Below are 22166 nucleotides of genomic sequence, written 5' to 3'. Positions count from 1 at the left end.
AGTAACCCTATTACCATAAAACCTGAGACCACAAGTCACATGACAGAGCAGTTCTCCTGAGTTCCCTTACTCTGCTGCTCTTTGCCCGAGTACCCCATCCCAGTGAAGTCTCTTGCTTTTTCAGCACATGTCTTCTCAGACAATTCGTTTCTGAGTGTTAGACAAGAGCCCACTCTTGGGCCCTGAAAGAGGTCCCTCTTCCTGCAACATAACCAATACTTAAAGCTGTGAGAGTGAATGTCATCCAAGAAGAGGCAGGCAAAAGCAGACTCATTAAAGGAGACTAAAGTATGGCCCATCAAAAAAGAGTTATGAGATTATGGTGCCCTGAAAGCCAAGAGAGCAATGTTTTAAAAAAAGAGGAAAACCAATTATTAATACATCAAATCTGCAGAGAAAGTATTGAGAACTAGAAAATAACCATTCTGAGACTTTCCTGGTGGTCTAGTGGCTAAGACTCTGTGCTCCCAACACAGGGGACCCTGGCCAGGAAACTAGAACCCACATGCCACAAGATACAAAGACAAAGATTCTGCATATCACAACTAAAAAAAGAGAAGATCCCACATGCCACAAGATCAAAGACCCCAAGTGCCACCACGAAGACCTGGCACAGCTGAACAGATATTTTTTTAAAAAGTTATCTGGCAATAAGGAGATTATTGGTGACCTTACAAGAGCAATTTTAGTGAGGGGAAAAAAAGAAAATCTAAACAGAGTAGGCTGGGGAGAAGAGGGGAAACAATAGATGAAAAAAATGAGTGCACATAACTCCTAAGAATTTTGGTATAAACAAAACAAAGAGTAGTAGCCAGAGGCTTAACTGGAGTAAAGGGAGAATCTGTCTGTTTGTAGACTGGAACAACCAGACTGTGTTTATCTGCTGACGTAAATGATACCCTAAAGACGGAGAAACTGAATGCAGAGCAAAGACAACCAAAAGGCAAAATGCCTGACTTGACAAAAGCAACTGATATTGGCTCTAGGTTCCAAGAGGACTTAATTGACCTTAAAACAAATGATAAACAATTTACCCTTATTACAAAGGTGAAAACAGTACGGATACATATGCAGGGCAGTTTGGTAGATTTAATGATTGGAAATGAGAACTTTTCATCTGATTCCTTCTATTTTCTCAAGAAAACACAAGACAAGATCATCCATCAGTTGAAGAGAGTACATTTTAAGAGAAGTTGTGAAATAGTCATTATAGAAAAGGCTCAGTAAAAGTAGTAAATGATCTACTATTTCTAAAGAAAAATTAATTCCTTTGTTGGGAACAATTAAATCATATTAAGGATAATTAGTAACACTAGGAATACACAAAAGAAGCATACAGAAAACATCTTCATAACCTGGATAACCACGATGGTGTGATCACTCACCTAGAGCCAGACATCCTGGAATGCAAAGTCAAATGGGCTGTAGGAAGCATCACTACAAACAAAGCTAGTGGAGGTGATGGAATTCCAGCTGAGCTATTTCAGGTTCTAAAAGATGACACTGTGAAAGTGTTGCATTCAATATGCCAGCAAATTTGGAAAACTCAGCAGTGGCCACAGCACTGGAAAAGGTCAGTTTTCATTCCAATCCCAAAGAAAGGCAATGCCAAAGAATGCTCCAACTACCGCACAATTGCACTCATCTCACACGCTAGTAAAGTCATGCTCAAGATTCTCCAAGATAGGCTTCAAACAGTATATGAACCAAGAACTTCTAGATGTTCAAGCTGGATTTAGAAAAGGCAGAGGAACCAGAGACAAATTGCCAACATCAGCTGGATCATAGAAAAAGCAAGAGAATTCCAGAAAAACATCTACTTCTGCTTCACTGAATACACTAAAGCCTTTGTGTAGATCACAACAAACTGTGGAAAATTCCTTAAAAAAATGGGAATACCAGACCACCTTACCTGCCTCCTGAGAAACCTGTATGCAGGTCAAGAAACAACAGTTAGAACCAGACATGGAACAATGAACTCGTTCAAAATTGGGAAAAGAGTAGGTCAAGGTTGTATATTGTCACCCTGCTTATTTAACTTATATGCAGAGTATATCAAGTGAAATACCAGGCTGGAAGAAACACAAGCTGGAATCAAGATTGCCAGGGGAAATATCAATAAATCTTCAGATATGCAGATGACACCACCCTTACGGCAGAAAGCGAAGAGGAACTAAAGAACCTCTTGATGAAAGCAAAAAAGGAGAGTGAAAAAGCTGGTTTAAAACTCAACATTCAAAAAACTAAGATCATGGCATCTGGCCCTATCACTTCATGGCAAACAGATGGGGAAACAATGGAAACAGTGACAGATTTCATTTTCCTGGGCTCCAAAATCACTGCATATGGTGACACAGCATACTAAAAAGCAGAGACATTACTTTGCCAACAAAGGTCTGTATAGTCAAAGTTATGGTTTTTCCAGTAATCATGTATGGATGTGAGAGCTGGACCATAAAGAAAGCTGAGTGCTGAAGAATTGATGCTTTTGAACTGTGGTGTTGGAGAAGACTCTTGAGAGTCCCTTGGACTGCAAGGAGGTCCAACCAGTCCATCCTAAAGTCCTGAATATTCATTGGAAGGACTGATGTTGAAGCTGAAACTCCAATACTTTGGCCACCTGATGTGAAGAGCTGACTCACTTGAAAAGACCCTGATACTTGGAAAGACTGAAGGCAGGAGAAGGGAACGACAGAGGATAAGATGGTTGGATGGCATCACCGACTCAATGGAGATGAGTTTGAGCAAGCTCTGGGAGACGGTGAAGGACAGGGAGGCCTGGTGTGCTGCAGTTCATGGGGTCACAGAGTTGGATATGACTGAGCGACTGAACACTAGGAAACCGAGCTGAGAGCCTTGTGGATAATAATTTCCCTTAAAGATAAGGATTGGGACAAAACAAAGTCAGACAATCTGGGATATACTGGGTTGTATACTGGGTTGTACCTAACAAATTCTTACTTCAGTTCAGTTCAGTTGCTCACTTGTGTTCAACTCTTTGCGACCCCATGAATCACAGCACGCCAGGCCTCCCTGTCCATCACCAACTCCCAGAGTTCACTCAAACTCATGTCCACAGAGTCGGTGATGCCATCCAGCCATCTCATTCTCTGTCGTCCCCTTCTCCTCCTGCCCACAATACCTCCCAGCATCAGGGTCTTTTCCAATGAGTCAACTCTTCGCATGAAGTGGTCAAAGTATTGGAGTTTCAGCTTTAGCATCAGTCCTTCCAATGAACACCCAGGATTGATCTCCTTTAGAATGGACTGATTGGATCTCTTTGCAGTCCAAGGGACTCTCGAGAGTCTTCTCCAGCACCACAGTTCAAAAGCATCAATTTTTCGGCGCTCAGCTTTCTTCACAGTCCAACTCTCACATCCATATATGACCACGGGAAAAACCATAGCCTTGACTAGAAGGACCTTGGTTGGCAAAGTAATGTCTCTACTTTTTAATATGCTGTCTAGGTTGGTCATAACTTTCCTTCCAAGGAGTAAGCGTCTTTTAATTTCATGGCTGCAATCAGCATCCGCAGTGATTTTGCAGTACAAAAAAATAAAGACTGACACTGTTTCCCCATCTATTTACCATGAAGTGATGGGACCAGATGCCATGATCTTAGTTTTCTGAATGTTGAGCTTCAAGCCAACTTTTTCACTCTCCTCTTTCACTTTCCTCAAGAGGCTTTTGAGTTCCTCTTCACTTTCTGCCATGAGGGTGGTGTCATCTACATATCTGAGGTTATTGATATTTCTCCTGGCAATCTTGATTCCAGCTTGTGCTTCTTCCAGTCCAGCGTTCCTCATGATGTACTCTGCATATAAGTTAAATAATCAGGGTGACAATATACAGCCTTGACGTACTCCATTTCCTATTGGGAACCAGTCTGTTGTTCCATGTCCAGTTCTAACTGTTGCTTCCTGACCTGCATACAGGTTTCTCAAGAGGCAGGTCAGGTGGTCTGATATTCCCATCTCTTTCAGAATGTTCCGCAGTTTATTGTGATCCACACAGTCAAAGGTTTTGGCATAGTCAATAAAGCAGAAATAGATGTTTTTCTGGAACTCTCTTGCTTTTTCCATGATCCAGCGGATGTTGGCAATTTGATCTCTGGTTCCTCTGCCTTTTCTAAAACCAGCTTGAACATCTGGAAGTTCACAGTTCACGTATTGCTGGAGCCTGGCTTGGAGAATTTTGAGCATGACTATTAATTTTTTACATTGCCTGTTTTACAAGATTGTCATTTCTTGCATTTCCAATCTGTGACTGAGTCTCCAACAAAAATATATAGGTCTATATGAGGTCAATGATTAGAACAGTGGAACTCTTACATGAGAAGAAGCTACAAGAGGGAATCTTTTCCTAGACTGTAAGAGCCTAGTAATTAATACAGGTGGTATAGAGATTTATGGCTACTGTTAATAAGGCCTAGTCCAATAAATAGCTCATTGAGCAGCCTAGCAACAGAATTTCCCCAGACCCAGGAATGAGCATTCCGAGGACCATGGGATGAAATGGTTATGAAAGGGCCCTTTATATGACCATAAAATTTATGACCATAAAGAGGCCCTGACAACTGGAGACTGGCACTTGCCACCTACCACTGTAGGTTGGTGGCAAGGATTAAATCATGAGCCGCTGCAGCTGCTGACCTTTAACACCACCTAAAAGAGGTTCAGGCTGGAGATCAGTAATGAGGCACTCACTCTGTGCTCTGGGAAAAACTGACAAAACAGGTCTTCAGATAGTTAGATATTTTCAGGAGATTTTATGAGCCCAAATTCTTGCATCTTCTCATATCTAAAGAGGTACTAACATCATTAATGGCAACATTTGCTTTGGCTATTAAGGAGAAAACTACAATTAAAAGTCAAAATGGAGTAACCATGCTTCAGACATCCAAGGCAATACTAAGTGACAGTTAGTACTGGGTGTGATTTCAGACAAGTCCTTATATTGTTGAGAACTTCAGTTTTCTGAGCGGTATCAGTCTTGAGATGCCACCAACCACTCTCAAAACAGTGTCTACTAACAGCTGGCAACTACAACCTTACTTTTTAAAAGTCTCCTCTTGTAACTATTACATTTTTAGATATTAAAAGTGCTTTTCAAAATAACAAAAAGAAGAGACATGTATGATGATCAACAGCTTATATTATTTATGTGTTAATATCACATCAAAGGTTAAAACCTAGTTAGATTAAACTAGACAACTGGTTACCTGGCTACAAGTCTCCCCGAAGCACTAAGTCGAAACTGGGTTTCAGGCTTATTTTCCTGAGAAGAAATGAGGTCTGTTTTGTCTATTAATGTCAGGTTGTCCAACCAACTGAGTCTATAACACCCACATCAAATCACACTGGGCTAACAGAAGTAGACATCAAAAATATGTAAGATCACGCCAAATGGCTCCATCCCTTCTGACAGGGTAACCCAAGTACTGGCTCTATATGGACCAGGATCAAAATTGCTACCATATAAAACCTGGTTCTTACTCCTGCTTGGGCCCTTGGTTATAATAGTTCATTTATTGGTTTTTGGCCCCTGCCTTTTTAATCTACTTGTTAAGTTTGTCTCTTCCAGATTACAGTAGTTTCATATCAAGATAATGGCGATTCAGAGATGCCAAGCCACTCCTCAGAACAGATCCTGCTGGTATAACAACAGAGGTCATCCCGGGTCCCTTAATGAGACAGGGTGAGAGCTCTGTGACCCCCACTAGGTAGGCTTACAAGCCCCATACCAGCCCAAAAGACAGACCTTCACCCTTTATCCTCCCAATAAAGATTTCTTGGGGTTCACGTCTCTTGGGGAATTTGAGACAGGAGATAGATGGGCCCCAAGCTGAGCAGCTGGACTTTGTCCCCTGTGGACAGATGCTCCAAAATGAAAATAATAGCAGAAGGGAGGAGGACCTGAGCTGCCCATATAGAGGCCACATATTTCTCATTCTTGAGGTCAAGGAGACGTTCCCAACCATACATGCACAGAAAGGCTCCTAAGGGGCCAAAAAAATGGGGGAACCACCCCATGGTAGATGATGTCAACCTGCCCATAGGCCTCTTCACTAGAATCCACCTTGGCTGAGAAATGTGCGCTCACACAGGGGAGGACCTTGAGTTAAATCAAATACAGGCTCAGAACCAGGCAAGGTAATATGATTGGCCAGAGGAAACCTGAAAGAAATGCCCCATATAAGTGATTCAAACTACCTCCAGGGCATGATTCTCTCTGAGTCTGCTCATGTGAGTCTATTCATACATAATCTTTTTCTTTCAAATAAACACTTTACATGTTTCACTACTTTCTGTCTCTATGGAAATTCATTTCTACAAAACCAGTGGGCAAGGGCCTTGTCACTGCACACCGGCCCTTGTCACTGACCACTGGCCCTGATGGTCTAGAGTCTAGGATTCGGTGCTCTATCGCAGCCTGACTTCAGTCTCTGGCCAGGGAGCCAAAATCCTGCTTCAAGACACTGCAGGCCAAGATTGCCCGAGATCACTTTAATAATCAGTGATTATGATCATAATCAGTTATCTTTAGCCATGTAAAAGTGGAAACAATTTAAAAGACTATCAACAGTCAGTTCAGTTCAGTCGCTCAGTTGTGTCTGACTTTTTGCGACCCCATGAATCACTATCAACAGTGCGTCAGTTAAATAAGCTAGAGAATATAAACTCAATGGAATACTATTAAGTAATTAAAAATAATGAAACAAAAGTATATATATCTTAACATATCTGCAGGTGGCGCAGTGGTAAAGAATCCATTGCCAATGCAGGAGACTCCTGGGTTGGGAAGATCCCCGGGAGAAGGCAACCCACTCCAGTATTCTTGTCTGGGAAATCCCATGGACAGAGAAGCCTGGAGGGCTACAGTTTATGGGGCCACAAGAGTTGGACATGACTTGGCAACTAAAAACACAGCAAAAAAAATATCACAAAATAAGCACTTGATTTGTACAATAGTAAAATAAAATTCTATTGATGTATTAAAATATTTATGTGAGTGTTTTTATATACACACAGAGGTTTTTTTTCCATAAATACACAAGAAAGCCTGGAAGAAATACACAACAAACTCTTGGGGAACAGGGGTAATGAGAGGCACAGGACCTCACTATACATACCCCAAAGTAAAACCTACTTCGAGAAGAGAGATAAATCAGGAATTTGGGATTAGCAGATACACAGTAATACATATAAGCAAAAGCAATTTAACACAGGCAACAATATTCTATATCTTGTAATAACCTATAATGGAAAATAATCTTAAAAAATATATGCATATCACTGAATCACTTTTCTGTATACCTGAAACTAACACAATATTGTGTATCAACTATACTGCAATAAAAAAAAAGGAAAAACTATAAACCAAAATGTATATAGAAAAGTCTATGTCCTAAACACACACTAATGGTTAAAACACCATAATTCAAAGATTCATACACAGACCTTCATCATGGTACATTTTAATGAAAGACTAAAAGCAAGGCTAAATATAAGAAAACGATGCAATCATTAAAAATGTTCATAAAAGCTTAGGTGTTTTAAGTAGAAAATATTTCAGACAAAGAAGTACAAAGATTAAAAAAGCACCCATGTACATATACACAATAGAATATTACTCAGCCATTAAAAAGAATGCATTTGAATCAGTTCTAATGAGGTGGATGAAACTGGAGCCTATTATACACAGTGAAGTAAGAAAGAAAACACCAATATAGTATACTAAGGCATATGTATGGAATTTATAAAGATGGTAACAATAACCCTATATGCAAGACAGCAAGAGAAACACAGATGTAAAGAACAGTCTTTTGGACTCTGTGGGGGAAAGCAAGGGTGGGATGATTTGAGAGAGTAGTGTTGAAATATGTATATTATCATATGTGAAGCAGATCACCGGTCCAGGTTCAATGCATAAGATAGGATGCTCAGGGCTGGTTCACTAGGATGACTCTGGGGGATGGGATGGGGAGGGAGGTGGGAGGAGGGTTCTGGATGGGGAACACATGTGCAGCCGTGGCTGACTCATGTCAATGTATGGCAAAAACCACTACAATATTGTAAAGTAATTAGCCTCCAACTAAAATAAATTAATAAAATAAAAAGCACCCAAGTACCAAACACCCAGAGTAAGAATTTAATATAGTTTTTAATAACACAGGACTTGATGATAATGTTAGACGGAAAAAAAGCTCAGAATACAAAATTAAGAGTATGACTTCAGCTACTTAAGACAGTATGTAAAGGAGAAGAAACACATGTAAATGTCAACAATGGCTATCACTCACTGTATGTGACTTTCATATATCATATTTTTCCACTGCCAAGTTTTCCACAATGAGCTATCACTTTTATCATTATAAAAATCTTATTAAAAAAATGTTTCTGGAGTAGGAAATGGCAACCCACTCCAGTATTTTTGCCTGGAAAATCCGATGGACAGAAGAGCCTGGTAAGCTGCAGTCCATGGGGTTGCAAAGAGTTGGGACGTAACTGAGCACGCACATACAAAACAGAAACAGACTCACAGACACAGAGAACAGACTTGTGGCTCTCAAGGAGAAGACAGGAGGAGGAGGGATGGACTGGGAGTTTGGAGTCAGTAGATGCAAACTATTACTTTTAGCATGGATACACAACAAGGTCCAACTCTATAGCACAGTTGCTATATTCAATATCAACATCCTGTAACAAACCAGGATGGAAAAGAATATGAAAAAGAATATATATAACTGAATCACTTTGCCATGCAGAAATTAACACAATTAACACAAATTAACACAATCAAATCAACTACACTTCAATAAAATTAAAAAACAAAAGAAAAAAAATGTTTCACTGGCATTATTACCTTGGGATCATGAACAAATGTATTTCCTTTGGTTCCAGGAGGAAAATCTCCAGTACAAATATATTTTAGACATTCAATGATGGTCTGAAGAAATAGAAAATTGTATTATTTTGATATTATAAAACCTGACATATAAATATAGAAAAGCTATATAATTAAGAAGGTATACTGAAATAAGAAATAACTATTATTTGGGGAGGAAAATTTTCTATTTCTAATTAAAATTAAACTAACTTTTTAATAACAATGGCTTAAACAGCTCACCATAGCTGATTACACTATATTTTATATGTGAAATTTATTGAGAGTGAAACTTAAATGTTCTCACACACACACAAAAGGATAAATATGTGACACTGATACCCTGCAGGGCCCTGTGGGGCTCCTGGGCACAAAGACTTTCTGTGTTCTCCATTTCTTTGATTATAGAAGGCAGCCTTCATTCACCCTCCATGACCTTCCCTGAGTTCCAAAGGGCAGATTCAAGCAATAAAGTTATTTAGGGGAGGGAGAGGATGAGACCAGAGACAGACAGTCAAGAGCAGCCTTGGGGCAAGGTCCTGTTTCCCTATCAACAGATACACACAATATCACAATATTTTTGAGCTACTCTACAGATACCAAAACCCCCTCCAGGAGGGATGCTGCCCAGGGTAATTACACCTGAGGGTTGATGATGTTGACTCCCACTTACCTACTGACCTCACTCCTTACCATCAGAAGAATGGCCACGAACTAATCATGCTCTGTTACTATAAAACTTGTCACTATATTCCCCAGCTGGGGACACATGGTTTGGAGGGCATGAGCCCGCTGTGTCCCCCTTTTCGTGACAAAGCAATAAAGCTACCCTTTATTGTCTCCGGGATTTAATTTGGCAACGTTGTACAGAGTAGCTGAGCTTTCTGGTTCAAGGTGATAGATGTGTTAACTAACTAGAATAAGAGAAACCTTTTGGGGAACACATGTTTGTCAAATCACCATGATGTATACTTTAAATAGCCTACAATGTATATGTCTTTATATTCCAATAAGGCTGAATTTTTTTAAAAAGTTGAAACAAAACAAATGGCTAGTATCAACCTTATTATGTTACAGGTACTGTACTAACCACTTTTACATACATTAAGCATTTAATTCTCACATTAACCATAGGCCATAGAAACTATTTTTAACATCCATTTTATAAATGAGAAAACTAAGGCAAAGAACATTTAGGTCACTTTTGCCCAGTCACACAACTAATAAATGGAGAAGCAAAAAAAAAAAAAAATTCTGTATTCAAGCAGCTAGGGCTCATAAACACTAAACATACTAATCTCTCTATCAGTAACACTTAATATAGTGCTTCAGTTCAGTTCAGTCGCTCAGTCGTGTCCGACTCTTTGCGACCCCATGAATCACAGCACGCCAGGCCTCCCTGTCCATCACCAACTCCCGGAGTTCACTCAAACTCATGTCCATCGGGTCGGTGATGCCATCCAGCCATCTCATCCTCTGTCGTCCCTGTCTCCTCCCACCCCCAATCCCTCCCAGCATCAGACTCTTTTCCAGTGAGTCAACTCGTCGCATGAGGTGGCTAAAGTATTGGAGTTTCAGCTTTAGCATCAGTCCTTCCAATGAATACCCAGTATTGATCTCCTTTAGAACGGACTGGTTGGATCTCCTTGCAATATAGTGCTTAGGTACATAAAAAAGTATCAGTAAATATTTTTACATAAACAAATAGACTAGAGTCTGGCATTCAACTCTCAACACTAAACCTTGTCTTTCCCTATGCTTTTCACTTCCTCTTCTCCCTGTTACAATATCACCTTGCTTTTCTCAAACCACCCTTTCAGACCAGAGAGCCTCTTGGCTACACTTCTTTCATAACTACATACCATTCCAGGGCTCAACTCAAATTTCTAAATATTTCCAGGGTTTTAAAAAGTCACAATATATATGCTGTGCTCTTTTTATTTGAGCTAAGTAAGAGCATTACAACAACAAAAGTTTCCCAATTTAACCAAGCCCCAATGGATGTTTCATTTTAAAACTGTTATTTACCTAGTCATTATGATTAGTCGGGATAATCAGTTTTCTTAAAGCCATACATTTATATTTTATAACTTAAAAAAAAAAAATCCCGAACGGGGACAACTACCAAGAAATGAATGCTATGCCATGAGATTAAAGAGAATTAAGAAAACATGAATATAAACAACAAAATAAGTTCCTGTGGGGCTGTGAGCTCCCTGATCTCACGCAGATAGCTCCTGGCCCCTCGCTATTCTCAAGAAAACCTTGTCCACTGGGCAGCAGTGGACATGAGTCTGGTCGGCGCCTCAGGCGACAGAGACCTGAAGGCCACACCAAGCCACGCTCCTGGCACGGAAGTCAGCTGAAGACCCAGGTGTACCCTGGGGGCCCAGGAGCTGAGTCATAGACTCCTCTCACCCTAGAGTTCCGAAATCTGCAGATACTGTACTCCAGATTTGTAACACGTGGCGACCCACAAACTGAAGGCGGCTCCTTAGAGGACTTACCGTTTTCCCCGCCCCATTGGGTCCAACCAAAATTGTAAGGGGACTGAAGAAAGTGATAATTTGTTTATCTTTATCCTCTATTCCAAAACTCCGCACGCCCTGAATGCTCATCTTTTCGATCCGGGACATGTTTGCAAACGTTTCTTTTCTCAACAGCTGGGGTCTAGATGCCGGGGCCCACCAAAGTTTAGCAGCGAGGCCGGAGCACAGTAAGAACGGGTCGTCAGGACTCCAGCGTCTCGGAAGGCTCGGGTTGGAACCGCCCCTCCCACACTAACTTTCTTCCCTGCTGCAGGACGAGAGCCGGGGTGGGGGCCAGCCCGGGGCTGCCCACGACACACGCGGGCAGAACCCCCAGGCCCAGGGAGCCCACGACCGAGGCACTCACAGACTCCCGCCTTGGCTACGCCGCGGGTCAGGCGGATCGCTGCGCTGGCGCGAATTTACGCCGCAGGCGCGGGGCACGCCGGGAAGTCGGAAGCTCGGTGCGCGCGCAGGTTTACAGTCTAAGACGGTCACGTGCCAGGTCTTCTTGAAAGCGATTGTGTCTCCTAGCTGCGGACCGAAGGAGGAGGGGCGAGAGGGAGGGGAGGAGGAGGGGCGAGAGGGAGGGGAGGAGGAGGGGCGAGGGGCGAGAGGGAGGGGAGGAGGAGGGGCGAGGGGCGAGAGGGAGGGGAGGAGGAGGGGCGAGAGGGAGGGGAGGAGGAGGGGCGAGGGGCGAGAGGGAGGGGAGGAGGAGGGGCGAGAGGGAGGGGAGAAGGAGGGGCGAGAGGGAGGGGAGAAGGAGGGGCAGAGGTGAGGCTGCACTCAATTCAGTTCAGTTGATCAGTCGTGTCCTTCTCTTTGCGACTCCATGGACTGCAGCAGGCCAGGCTTCCCTATCCATCACCAACTCCCGGAGCTTGCTCAAACTCATGTCCATCGAGTGGGTGATGCCATCCAGCCATCTCATTCTCTGTCGTCCCCTTCTCCTCCTGCATTCAATCTTTCCCAGCATCAGGGTCGTTTCTAATGAGTCAGATCTTCGCCTTAGATGGCCGAACTATTGGAGTTTCAGTTTCAGTATCAGTCCTTCCAATGAACAGTCAGGACTGATTTCCTTTAGGATTGACTTGTTTGATCTCCTTGCAGTCCAAGGGACTCTCAAGGGTCTTCTCCAACACCACAGTTCAAGAGCATCAGTTCTTTGGGCTCAGCTTTCTTTATAGTCCAACTCTCACATCCATACATGACTACTGGAAAAACCATAACTTTGACTAGATGGACCTTTGTTGACAAAGTAATATCTTTGCTTTTTAATATGCTGTGTTTATCATAGCTTTTCTTCCAAGGAGCAAACGCCCTTTAATTTCAAGCCTGCAGTCACCATTTGCAGTGATTTTGGAGCCCCCCACAATAGTCTCTCACTGTTTCCATTGTTCCCCATCTATTTGCCATGAAGTGATGGGACTGGATGCCATGATCTTAGTTTTTTGAATGTTGAGTTTTCAGCCAACTTTTTCACCCTCCTCTTTCACTTTCATCAAGAGGCTCTTTAGTTCTTTGCTTTCTGCCATAAGGGTGGTGTTATCTGCATATCTGAGGTTATTGATGTTTCTCCCAGCAATCTTGATTCTAGCTTCGGTTTCATCCAGCCCGACATTTCGCATGCCGTACTCTGCATATAAGTTAAAGAAGCAGAGTGACAATATACAGTCTTGACTTACTTCTTTCCAGATTTGGAACTAGTCTGTTCTTTCATGTCTGGTTCTAATTGTTGCTTCTTGACCTGCACACAGATTTCTCAGGAGGCAGGTAAGGTACTCTGGTATTCCCATCTCTTGAAGAATTTTGCACATTTTGTTGTGGTCCACATAGTCAAAGACTTTGGGGTAGTTAATAAAGCAGAAGTAGATGTTTTTCTGGAATTCTCTTGCTTTTTTGGTGATCCTATAGATGTTGGCCATTTGATCTCTGGTTCCTCTGCCTTTTCTAAATCCAGCTTGAACATCTGGAAGTTCACAGTTCGTGTACTGTTGAAACCTGGCTTGGAGAATTTTTAGCATTACTTTGCTAGCTAGTGTGAGATGAGTGCAATTGTGTGGCAGTTTGAACATTCTTTGGCCTTGCCTTTCTCTGGGATTGGAATGAAAACTGACCTTTGCCAGTCCTGTGGCCACTGCTGGGTTTTCCAAATTTGCTGGCATATTGAGTGTAGTGCTTTAACAGCATCATCTTTTAGGATTTGAAATAGTTCAGCTGGAATTCCATCACCTCCACTGCCTTTGTTTGTCGTGATGCTTCCTAAGGCCCACTTGACTTTGCATTCCAGGATATATGGCTCTAGGTGAGTGATCACACCATCATGGTTATCTGGGTCATGAAGATCTTTTCTTAGTTCTTCTGTGTATTCTTGCCACCACTTCTTAATATCTTCTGCTTCTGTTAGGTCCATACCATTTCTGTCCATTATTGTGCTCATCTTTGCATGAAATATTCCCTTGGTAGAAAATCCCATGGATGGAGGAGCCTGGTAGGCTGCAGTCCATGGGGTCGCTATGAGTTGGACACGACTGAGCAACTTCACTTTCATTTTTCACTTTCACACATTGGAGAAGGAAATGGCAACCCACTCCAGTGTTCTTGCCTGGAGAATCCCAGGGACGGGGAAGCCTGGTGGGCTGCCGTCTATGGGGTTGCACAGAGTCGGACACGACTGAAGTGACTTAGCAGCAGCATGTCTAATTTTCTTGAAGAGATCTCTTGTCTTTCCCATTCTATTGGTTTCCTCTATTTATTTGCATTAATCACTGAGGCAGACTTTCTTATCTCTCTGTACTATTCTTTGTAACTCTGCATTCAAATGAGTATATCTTTTCTTTTCTCCTTTGCCTTTAGTGTCTTTTCTTTTCTCAGCTATTTGTAAGGCCTCCTCAAACAACCATTTTGCCTTTTTGCATTTCTTTTTCTTGGGGATGGTCTTGATCACTGCCTCCTGTACAATGTCACAAACCTCTGTCCATAGTTCTTCAAACACTCTGTCTATCAGATCTAATCCCTTGAATCTATTTGTCACTTCCATAGTCCTCTTGTCCTTATCCATGAGGGCAGACAGAATGAAAACCACAATCACAGAAACTAATCTAACTGATCACATGGACTACAGCCTTGTGTAACCCAATGAAACTATGAGCTATGCCATGTAGGGCCACCCAAGACGGACGGGTCATGGTGGAGAGTTCTGACAAAATGTGGTTCACTGGAGCAGGGAATGGCAAACCACTTCAATATTTTTGCCTTGAGAACCCCATGAACAGTATGAAAAGGCAAAAAGATAGGACATTGAAAGATGAACTCCCCAGGTTAGTAAGAGCCCAATATGCTACTGAGAAGAGAGGAGCAATAATTCCAGTAAGAATGAAGAGATGGAAGCAAGGTGAAAACCATGCCCAGTTGTGGATGTGACTGGTGATGGAAGTAAAGTCCTATGCTGTAAAGGACAATATTGCTGAGGAACCAGGAATGTTAGGTCCATGAATCAAGGCAAATCGGAAGTGGTCAAACAGGAGATGGCAAGAGTAAACCCTGACATTTTAGGAATCAGTGAACTAAAATGGACTGGAATGGGCAAATTTAATTATATCTACTACTGTGGGCAAGAATCCCTTAGAGGAAATGGAGTAGCCCTCATAGTCAACAAAAGGGTCTGAGGTGCAGTACTTGGATGCGGTCTCAAAAATGACAAAATGATCTCTGTCCATTTCCAAGGCAAACCATTCAATATCACAGTAATCCAAGGCTATGCCCCAACAAGTAATGCTGAAGAAGCTGTAGTTGAACAGTTCTATGAAGAACTATAAGACCTTCTAGAACTAACACCCCCAAAAAGATGTCCTTTTCATCATAGGGGAGTGGAATGCAAAAGTAGGAAGTCAAGAAACACCTGGAGTAACAGGCAAATTTACCCTTGGAGTACAGAATGAAACAGGGCAAAGGCTAACAGAGTTTTGCCAAGAGAACGCACTGGTCATAGCAAACACCGTCTTCCAACAACACAGGAGAAGACTCTACACATGGACATCAACAGATGGTCAATGCTGGAATCAGATTGATTATATTTGCAGGCAATGGAGAAGCTCTATACAGTCAGCAAAAACAAGACCAGGAGCTGACTGTGGCTCAGATCATGAACTCCTTATTGCCGAATTCAGACTTGAAGAAAGTAGGGAAAACCACTAAGCCATTCAGGTATGACCTAAGTCAAGTCCCCTACAATTATACAGAGGCAGCACTGAGAGACACCAACACTGAGGGATGTGCCGACTTGAGATGGCCAGGGATTCCCAAAGTGTGACCGTGTGATCTCGGGACACCTGGAGTGGAGTGGGGGGTGTGGTGTCCGTTCCGGTCAAAGCTGTGTTTCTAACAAAACTAAGACGTTATTTGCCTGTGCACTCTCAGTGGCTATTAATGTACTGTGTTTTCTAGTAATCACGCGATGTCGGAGACACCATCGAAATGATGGCTACATGCATATAAATGTATGCATGTATATTCTTGTGATTTTTTTAAACTCAAATTTCACTCCTAATTGAGTAAATATTAATAATTATAACTCACATAAAAACTCTTTTGGATCCTCAGTAGTTTTTACAATTGCAGACAGGAATTTAATACCAAACAATTGTAAACTTCTCAAGCAGGTTTTAGAAAAGGCAGAGGCACCAGAGATCAAATTGCCAACATCCGCTGGATCATGGAGAAAGCAGGAGAGTTCCAGAAAAACATCTATTTCTGCTTCATTGACTATACCAAAGCCTTTGACTGTGTGGATCACCATAAACTGTGGAAAATTCTGAAAGAGATGGGAATACCAGACCACCTGACCTGCCTCTTGAGAAACCTGTATGCAGGTCAGGAAGCAACAGTTAGAACTGGACATGGAACAACAGACTGGTTCCCAGTAGGAAAAGGAGTACGTCAAGGTTGTATATTGTCACCCTGCTTATTTAACTTATATGCAGAGTACATCATGAGGAACGCTGGGCTGTAAGAAGCACAAGCTGGAATCAAGATTGCTGGGAGAAATATCAATAACCTCAGATATGCAGATGACACTACCCTTATGGCAGAAAGTGGAGAGGAACTCAAAAGCCTCTTGATGAAAGTGAAAGAGGAGAGTGAAAAGGTTGGCTTGAAGCTCAACATTCAGAAGACAAAGATCATGGCATCTGGTCCCGTCACTTCATGGGAAATAGATGGAAAAACAGTGGAAACAGTGTCAGACTTAATTTTTGGGGGCTCCAAAGTCACTGCAGATGCTGATTGCAGCCATGAAATTAAAAGACGCTTACTCCTTGGAAGGAAAGTTATGACCAGCCTAGATAGCATACTAAAAAGCAGAGACATTACTTTGCCAACCAAGGTCCGTCTAGTCAAGGCTATGGTTTTTCCCATGGTCATGTATGGATGTGAGAGTTGGACTGTGAAGAGAGCTGATCGCCGAAGAATTGATGCTTTTGAACTGTGGTGTTGGAGAAGACTCTTGAGAGTCCCTTGGACTGCAAGGAGATCCAACCAGTCCATTCGAAAGGAGATCAATCCTGGGTGTTCATTGGAAGGACTGATGCTAAAGCTGAAACTGCAATACTTTGGCCACCTCATGCGACGAGTTGACTCACTGGAAAAGACTCTGATGCTGGGAAAGGTTGGGGGCGGGAGGAGAAGGGGACGACAGAGAATGAGATGGCTGGATGGCATCACCAACTCTGTGGACATGAGTTTGAGTGAACTCTGGGAGTTGGTGATGGACAGGGAGGCCTGGCGTGCTGTGATTCATGGGGTCGCGGAGAGTCAGACACGACTGAGCGACTGAACTGAACTGAACTGATTGTAGACAAAAAGCTGTTGTCAGACTCTGTGTGTGCATGTGTTCACACTCAGTCGCTCAGTTGTGTCCCACTCTTTGTGATCCCATAAAGTGTATCCTGCCAAGCTCCACTTTCCATGTAATTTTCCAGGCAAGAATACTGGAGTGGGTTGCCATTTCCTTCTCCAGGGGATCTTCCAGACCCATGGATCAAAACCTAAATCTCCTGCAACTCCTGCACTGGCAGACAAATTCTTTACTATTGAGCCACCTGGGAAGTCCATGTTATAAGACTATAAAATTACACAAATATGTGAAGGAAATCCACTTTTATAAGCAAAACTAATTGGTGTTGTTTGGGCGGGGGCTCTAAGGAGCTCCAGTACCATAGTCCTTTATGCCTTAGCGCAAAGAATTCATCCAGAGCTAAACGATAAGAAGTGATTTATTAGAATAGGACACTTGTGAGGCTTACAAGCTGGCGAGTGAGCGATGCTGCGCCCTGAGAATTTACTGGGCTACAGTTTTATAATCAAATGAAAAATGCGGAGGGGAGGAAGGGCTTCTTTGTTTTTCTTGAGTAGATGTCATGCTTCCATCATCAGTTCCTTCTCCAGATTGAGCGGGGGAGTTTTCTTGTCCCTACTGAGTCAAGCTAGTTCCACAAATTCTTGTTATCTGTGTGTGCAGAGAGCATGTTGTAGGGGATCTTTAACTTTCTGAGCTCACTGGGCAGTATGTGGGTCTCATGCCACAGTTATTTCATTGTTTTGGGGCACATCGCGTGCTTCTGCTGCATGGTTTTGTTGCTAAGCAAACGTGCTTGGTTTTGTGGTTAAGCAAACCTGTTTTCTTGAGTAATCATTAACTTATGTACCTATCATTAGCATACATTTTTTTTTCTACTTACCATCCCCTAGTCTGATTAGCTATTTAATTACCTGCTTTGTCCCTTCACTCTGTCCCTATCATAAGCACCAACACAAGAAAGGAATAGACACCTTTAAAATAAGAGGTTTTGTTATGCAAGATGAATACTGTATACTATCATGGGTATTTTTAACAACACTATATTACATACTTAAAAATTTGCCTAGATGGTAGATCTTGTGTTAATTGTTCTTATCACACACACAAAAATATAATAGAAAATAAGATGAGAAGAAATTTTGGAGGCAATGGATATACCAATGGCATTGAATATTTGGACAACCAGACATTATATGTCTCCTGCTGTGGTCTTAATATGAAGTAGCCCACATTACCTTTTATGAAGTTAGATTAAGAAAAAAATTAACTTGAATCTTTAGCATCTTTAGATTAAGCTTTCTGTTTATAGGAAGTATTAAGCTAATAATAACACGAGGATGAAAAAGGCAAATCTGGAAGGCAGAATGTGTTACAAGACATTGCCCCAGATTCTCAGATTAGTGTCATTAAAACAAGGAGTTTTTAGATTCTATAAGACTGTGGAAAACTTTAGCCAAAAAAATAATCAGAGAAGTAAAAACAGGCAGAACCAAAGAAAAACAACAAAGGAGACCAAATAATAATGTGGTCATTAAACATAGTCGAGGACCTCCAATTTCTTCTCAAGGGCTGTAGATAATACTCAGCCATATCCTGTGAGCTGTCTTACACAAATACCGAAACCTCCACCAGGTGGAAGACGTTAACTACATGATGATCAGACCATAGCCATGATGTAAGGTACCTCAATTCCAAGAATTAGCCTCAAGGAAATGGGAAAAACTGACCATGAAACTGGATTAACTGTATCCAAAGCAATCAAGATGATGCCGGTCAGACCACCAGTGACCGATTTCAACATGAATGCCAGAGCTCACTGTGCTGTTTCTGCATGTTGCCCCCTCCCTCTGTCTATAAAAGTGCTTGCCCCCTGATTGAGGGAAGGGGGAAGGATCAGCTTTTGGACAGAAATCCATCCTCCCTCCACCTCTGCTGCTCCTGTTGCTGGCATGCAAAATAAAGCAAGCCTTCTTTTCCACCAACCTGGCCTCTTTATTGGCTTTTGAACTGGCTTTTGAGCAGCCAGACCCCACTTTTGCTAATGGTAGGAACCTATAGAACCTATAAAACTAAGATAACAACTCTAGGAGGAGGGGTGGAAAGATTTGCAATAAAAATGATTAGTTTTTAAAAAGACTAAAAAGGCAGGTCAGTCAAGTTCCCAGTTCTCAGTAAACTACTACTTAAAAATGTTTCTTCACTTATAATCAATGAAAGGGAAATTTTCATTATAAATAAAATACCATGAAATATCTCTTAGTGTACCTATTAGTGAATCTCTTTATAATACTTTCTGACAAAAGCCTGTCTTTTTCTGATATTGATATCAGTGTACCAGCTTTCTTTTACTTGTGTATTTATTCTATTTATTTATTTATGGCTGTGCTGGGTCTTCGGTGCATTGCGCTGGGTTTCTTGAGTTCTGGTGAGTGGGGGCTGCTCTCTAGCTGTGGTGTGCGGGCTTCTTAATATGGTGGTTTCTTTTGTTGCAGAGCACCAGCTGTAGGGCATGCTGGCTTAGTTACCCTTAGAAATGTGGAATCTTCCTGGACCAGTTATCAAACCTGTGTCCCTTGTGTTGACAGGCAGATTCTTAACCACTTGACTACCAGGGAAGGTCTATCAACTTTCCTTTCATTAGTATTTGTCTAGTGTGTCTTTCTGAGGCTTCCCAGGTGGCTCAGTGGTAAAGAATCTCCTGCCAATGCAGGAGAAGCGGGTTGGGTCCCTGGGTCAGGAAGATCCCATGGAGGAGGAAATGGCAACCTGCTCTAGTACTCTGGTCTAGAAAACTCCATGGACAGAGGAGTCTGGCAGGCTATAGTCCATAGGGTTGCAAAGAGTGAGATACAGCTGAGCACAAATGCGTGTATCTTTCTATCCTTTGATTTTTAAACCCTTTTAATGTCATTTTAGGCTTCAGGTGGCTCAATGGGTAAAGAATATGCAGGAAACACAAGAGACGCAGGTTCCATCTCTCAGCTGGGAAGATCCCCTGGAGACAGACATCCCCTGGAGAAGGCAACCCACTCCAGTATTCTTGCCTGGAGAACCCCATGGACAGAGGACCCTGGTGGGCTATAGTCCATGGGGTTGCAAAGAGTCAGACACTACTGAAGTGACTGAACACAGTGTCATTTTGCATGAAGTGAACTGTTATTCCTGATAAATTTGATTGTATTTCTCATATTTTGTGCTTTTTCCTTCTATTTCTCCTTTCTAGGTTTCTGGATTGATGGAGTTTTCATTATTGTCTTGTTTTATTTTACCAGTTTTGAAGTTGCACATTCTACTTTGATTCTTTTAATAGCCTGAATTTTTCACCTGCCTATTTTGAAATCTGAAGTTAATATCTTAAGTATCCTTTCAAACAGTGTAAGAACCACTGAATTGGTGGGAGGGGGGTTAGGGGGGGGGAACTCATGTACACCTGGGGTGGATTCATGTCAATGTATGGCAAAACCAACCAATATAATATTGTAAAATAATTAGCCTCCAATAAAAAATAAATTAAAAAGAGAAAAAAAAAGAACCACTGAATTTAATTCCATCTTAATTTTCCACATTATCAGTGTTTAGAATATTTTTCCATATTGTCTTGAAACACCCTAATTTAATTTCTAAACCAGAATTATTTATGTTTACCAACATATTTATCAGCCTTTTTTATTAGCACTTCTTCATTTCATAGCGCTCCTTTTTGGTTCATTTCTCTCATTGTATTCTAGTGCTAAAGAATCTTGAGGGAAAGAAATCCATCCCACAGAGCTGATATCAAGATTAAACAAAGTTATTTTGTGAAAATGCTTTATAAATGGTAAAACACAGGCTTCTCTGGTGGCTTAGTGGTAAAGAATCCGCCTGCCAATGCAGGAGACACAGGAGATGTGGGTTTGATCCCTGGGTTGGAATGATCCCCTGGAAAGAAAATGGCAACACACTCCAGTATTCTTGCCTGGAAAATCCCATGGACAGAGGAGCCTTGTGGTTTACAGTCCATGGGGTCACAAAGAGTCGGACACACTGAGCACATAAACATGCAACCTTTAAAATACTACCTGGAAGAGAAGTATTAATAAGCAAAAAAAGATAAAATTGCACATATTCATTGATTATAACTCTGTAAAGCTGTCTTAGTAAAGACTGGAAGTGGTCAACAAAAATCTGATAGTTGCTATGCCAAGGGGAAGTTGTTCTGTGTTTATTTTCCTATGATGTTATTTATTAATTTAAAAATTATTCAAGATATACTTGGAGATTGAAAGGATGAGAGTTAGAGTAAGATCAAGAAAAAGAAAGAGATGCTATCATTTTACATTTAGTCACTGCAAAAAAAAAATGTGGCATCATGCCCTGTTGATTGATTAGAATCAGTTCATAGAAAAATCATTTGACCTTAATGACTATACAGTTAGTAAAAAAAAAAAAAACACACACACACACACACAAACTTATCCTTATCAGTTTTTAAAAACCATGTTGCCAATTTGGAAGCCACTAATAGAGACAAAGGGCTTCCCTTGTAGCTCAATCGGTAAAGAATCTGCCTGAGGCGCAGGAGTCCTGGGTTCAATCCCTGGATTGGGAAGATCCCCTGGAGAAGCAAATGGCAACCCACTCCAGTATCCTTGCCTGGAAAATCTCATGGACAGAGGAGCCTGGTGGGCTGCAGTCCATGGGGTCGCAAAGAGTCAGACACGACTGAGTGACTAACACTTACTTACTTCCTTTCTTACTAATAGAGATAAAGGTTTTAGGAAAACAGGATGGGTGCTGCCTACTAATACAACTTTTCAACAACAAAGTCCTTCTTCTGAACTATAAAATTATTAGTAATTCTTAAAAATTCTGTATACTGTTTGTTAATTTCTTTCTAGTTTCCTAAAATAATGTGG

The 22166-nt window shown here is 41.6% G+C and overlaps 1 protein-coding gene across 1 annotated transcript in view; it reads right to left on the bottom strand.

The window, feature by feature from the left end:
- Positions 1–11873, bottom strand: part of RAD50 (RAD50 double strand break repair protein) — a 127295-nt gene extending 115422 nt beyond the window's left edge. The window contains exons 1-2 of the mRNA XM_055430070.2: positions 11394–11873; positions 8866–8949 (exon numbers count right to left, since the gene is read on the bottom strand). Coding sequence (XP_055286045.2) covers positions 8866–8949; positions 11394–11522 — 213 coding nt within the window. The 5' untranslated portion in view covers positions 11523–11873. The remainder of the gene's footprint in view (positions 1–8865; positions 8950–11393) is intronic.
- Between the last annotated feature and the right edge of the window lie 10293 nt (positions 11874–22166).

This window comes from Moschus berezovskii, chromosome 8 (assembly GCF_049115385.1).
Source record: "Moschus berezovskii isolate FMDL1 chromosome 8, NW_MosBer_1.0, whole genome shotgun sequence".
Taxonomy (NCBI): domain Eukaryota; kingdom Metazoa; phylum Chordata; class Mammalia; order Artiodactyla; family Moschidae; genus Moschus; species Moschus berezovskii.
The sequence above is the reverse complement of the archived record's forward strand: the minus strand, read 5'-3'. Positions and strand labels throughout refer to the sequence as shown.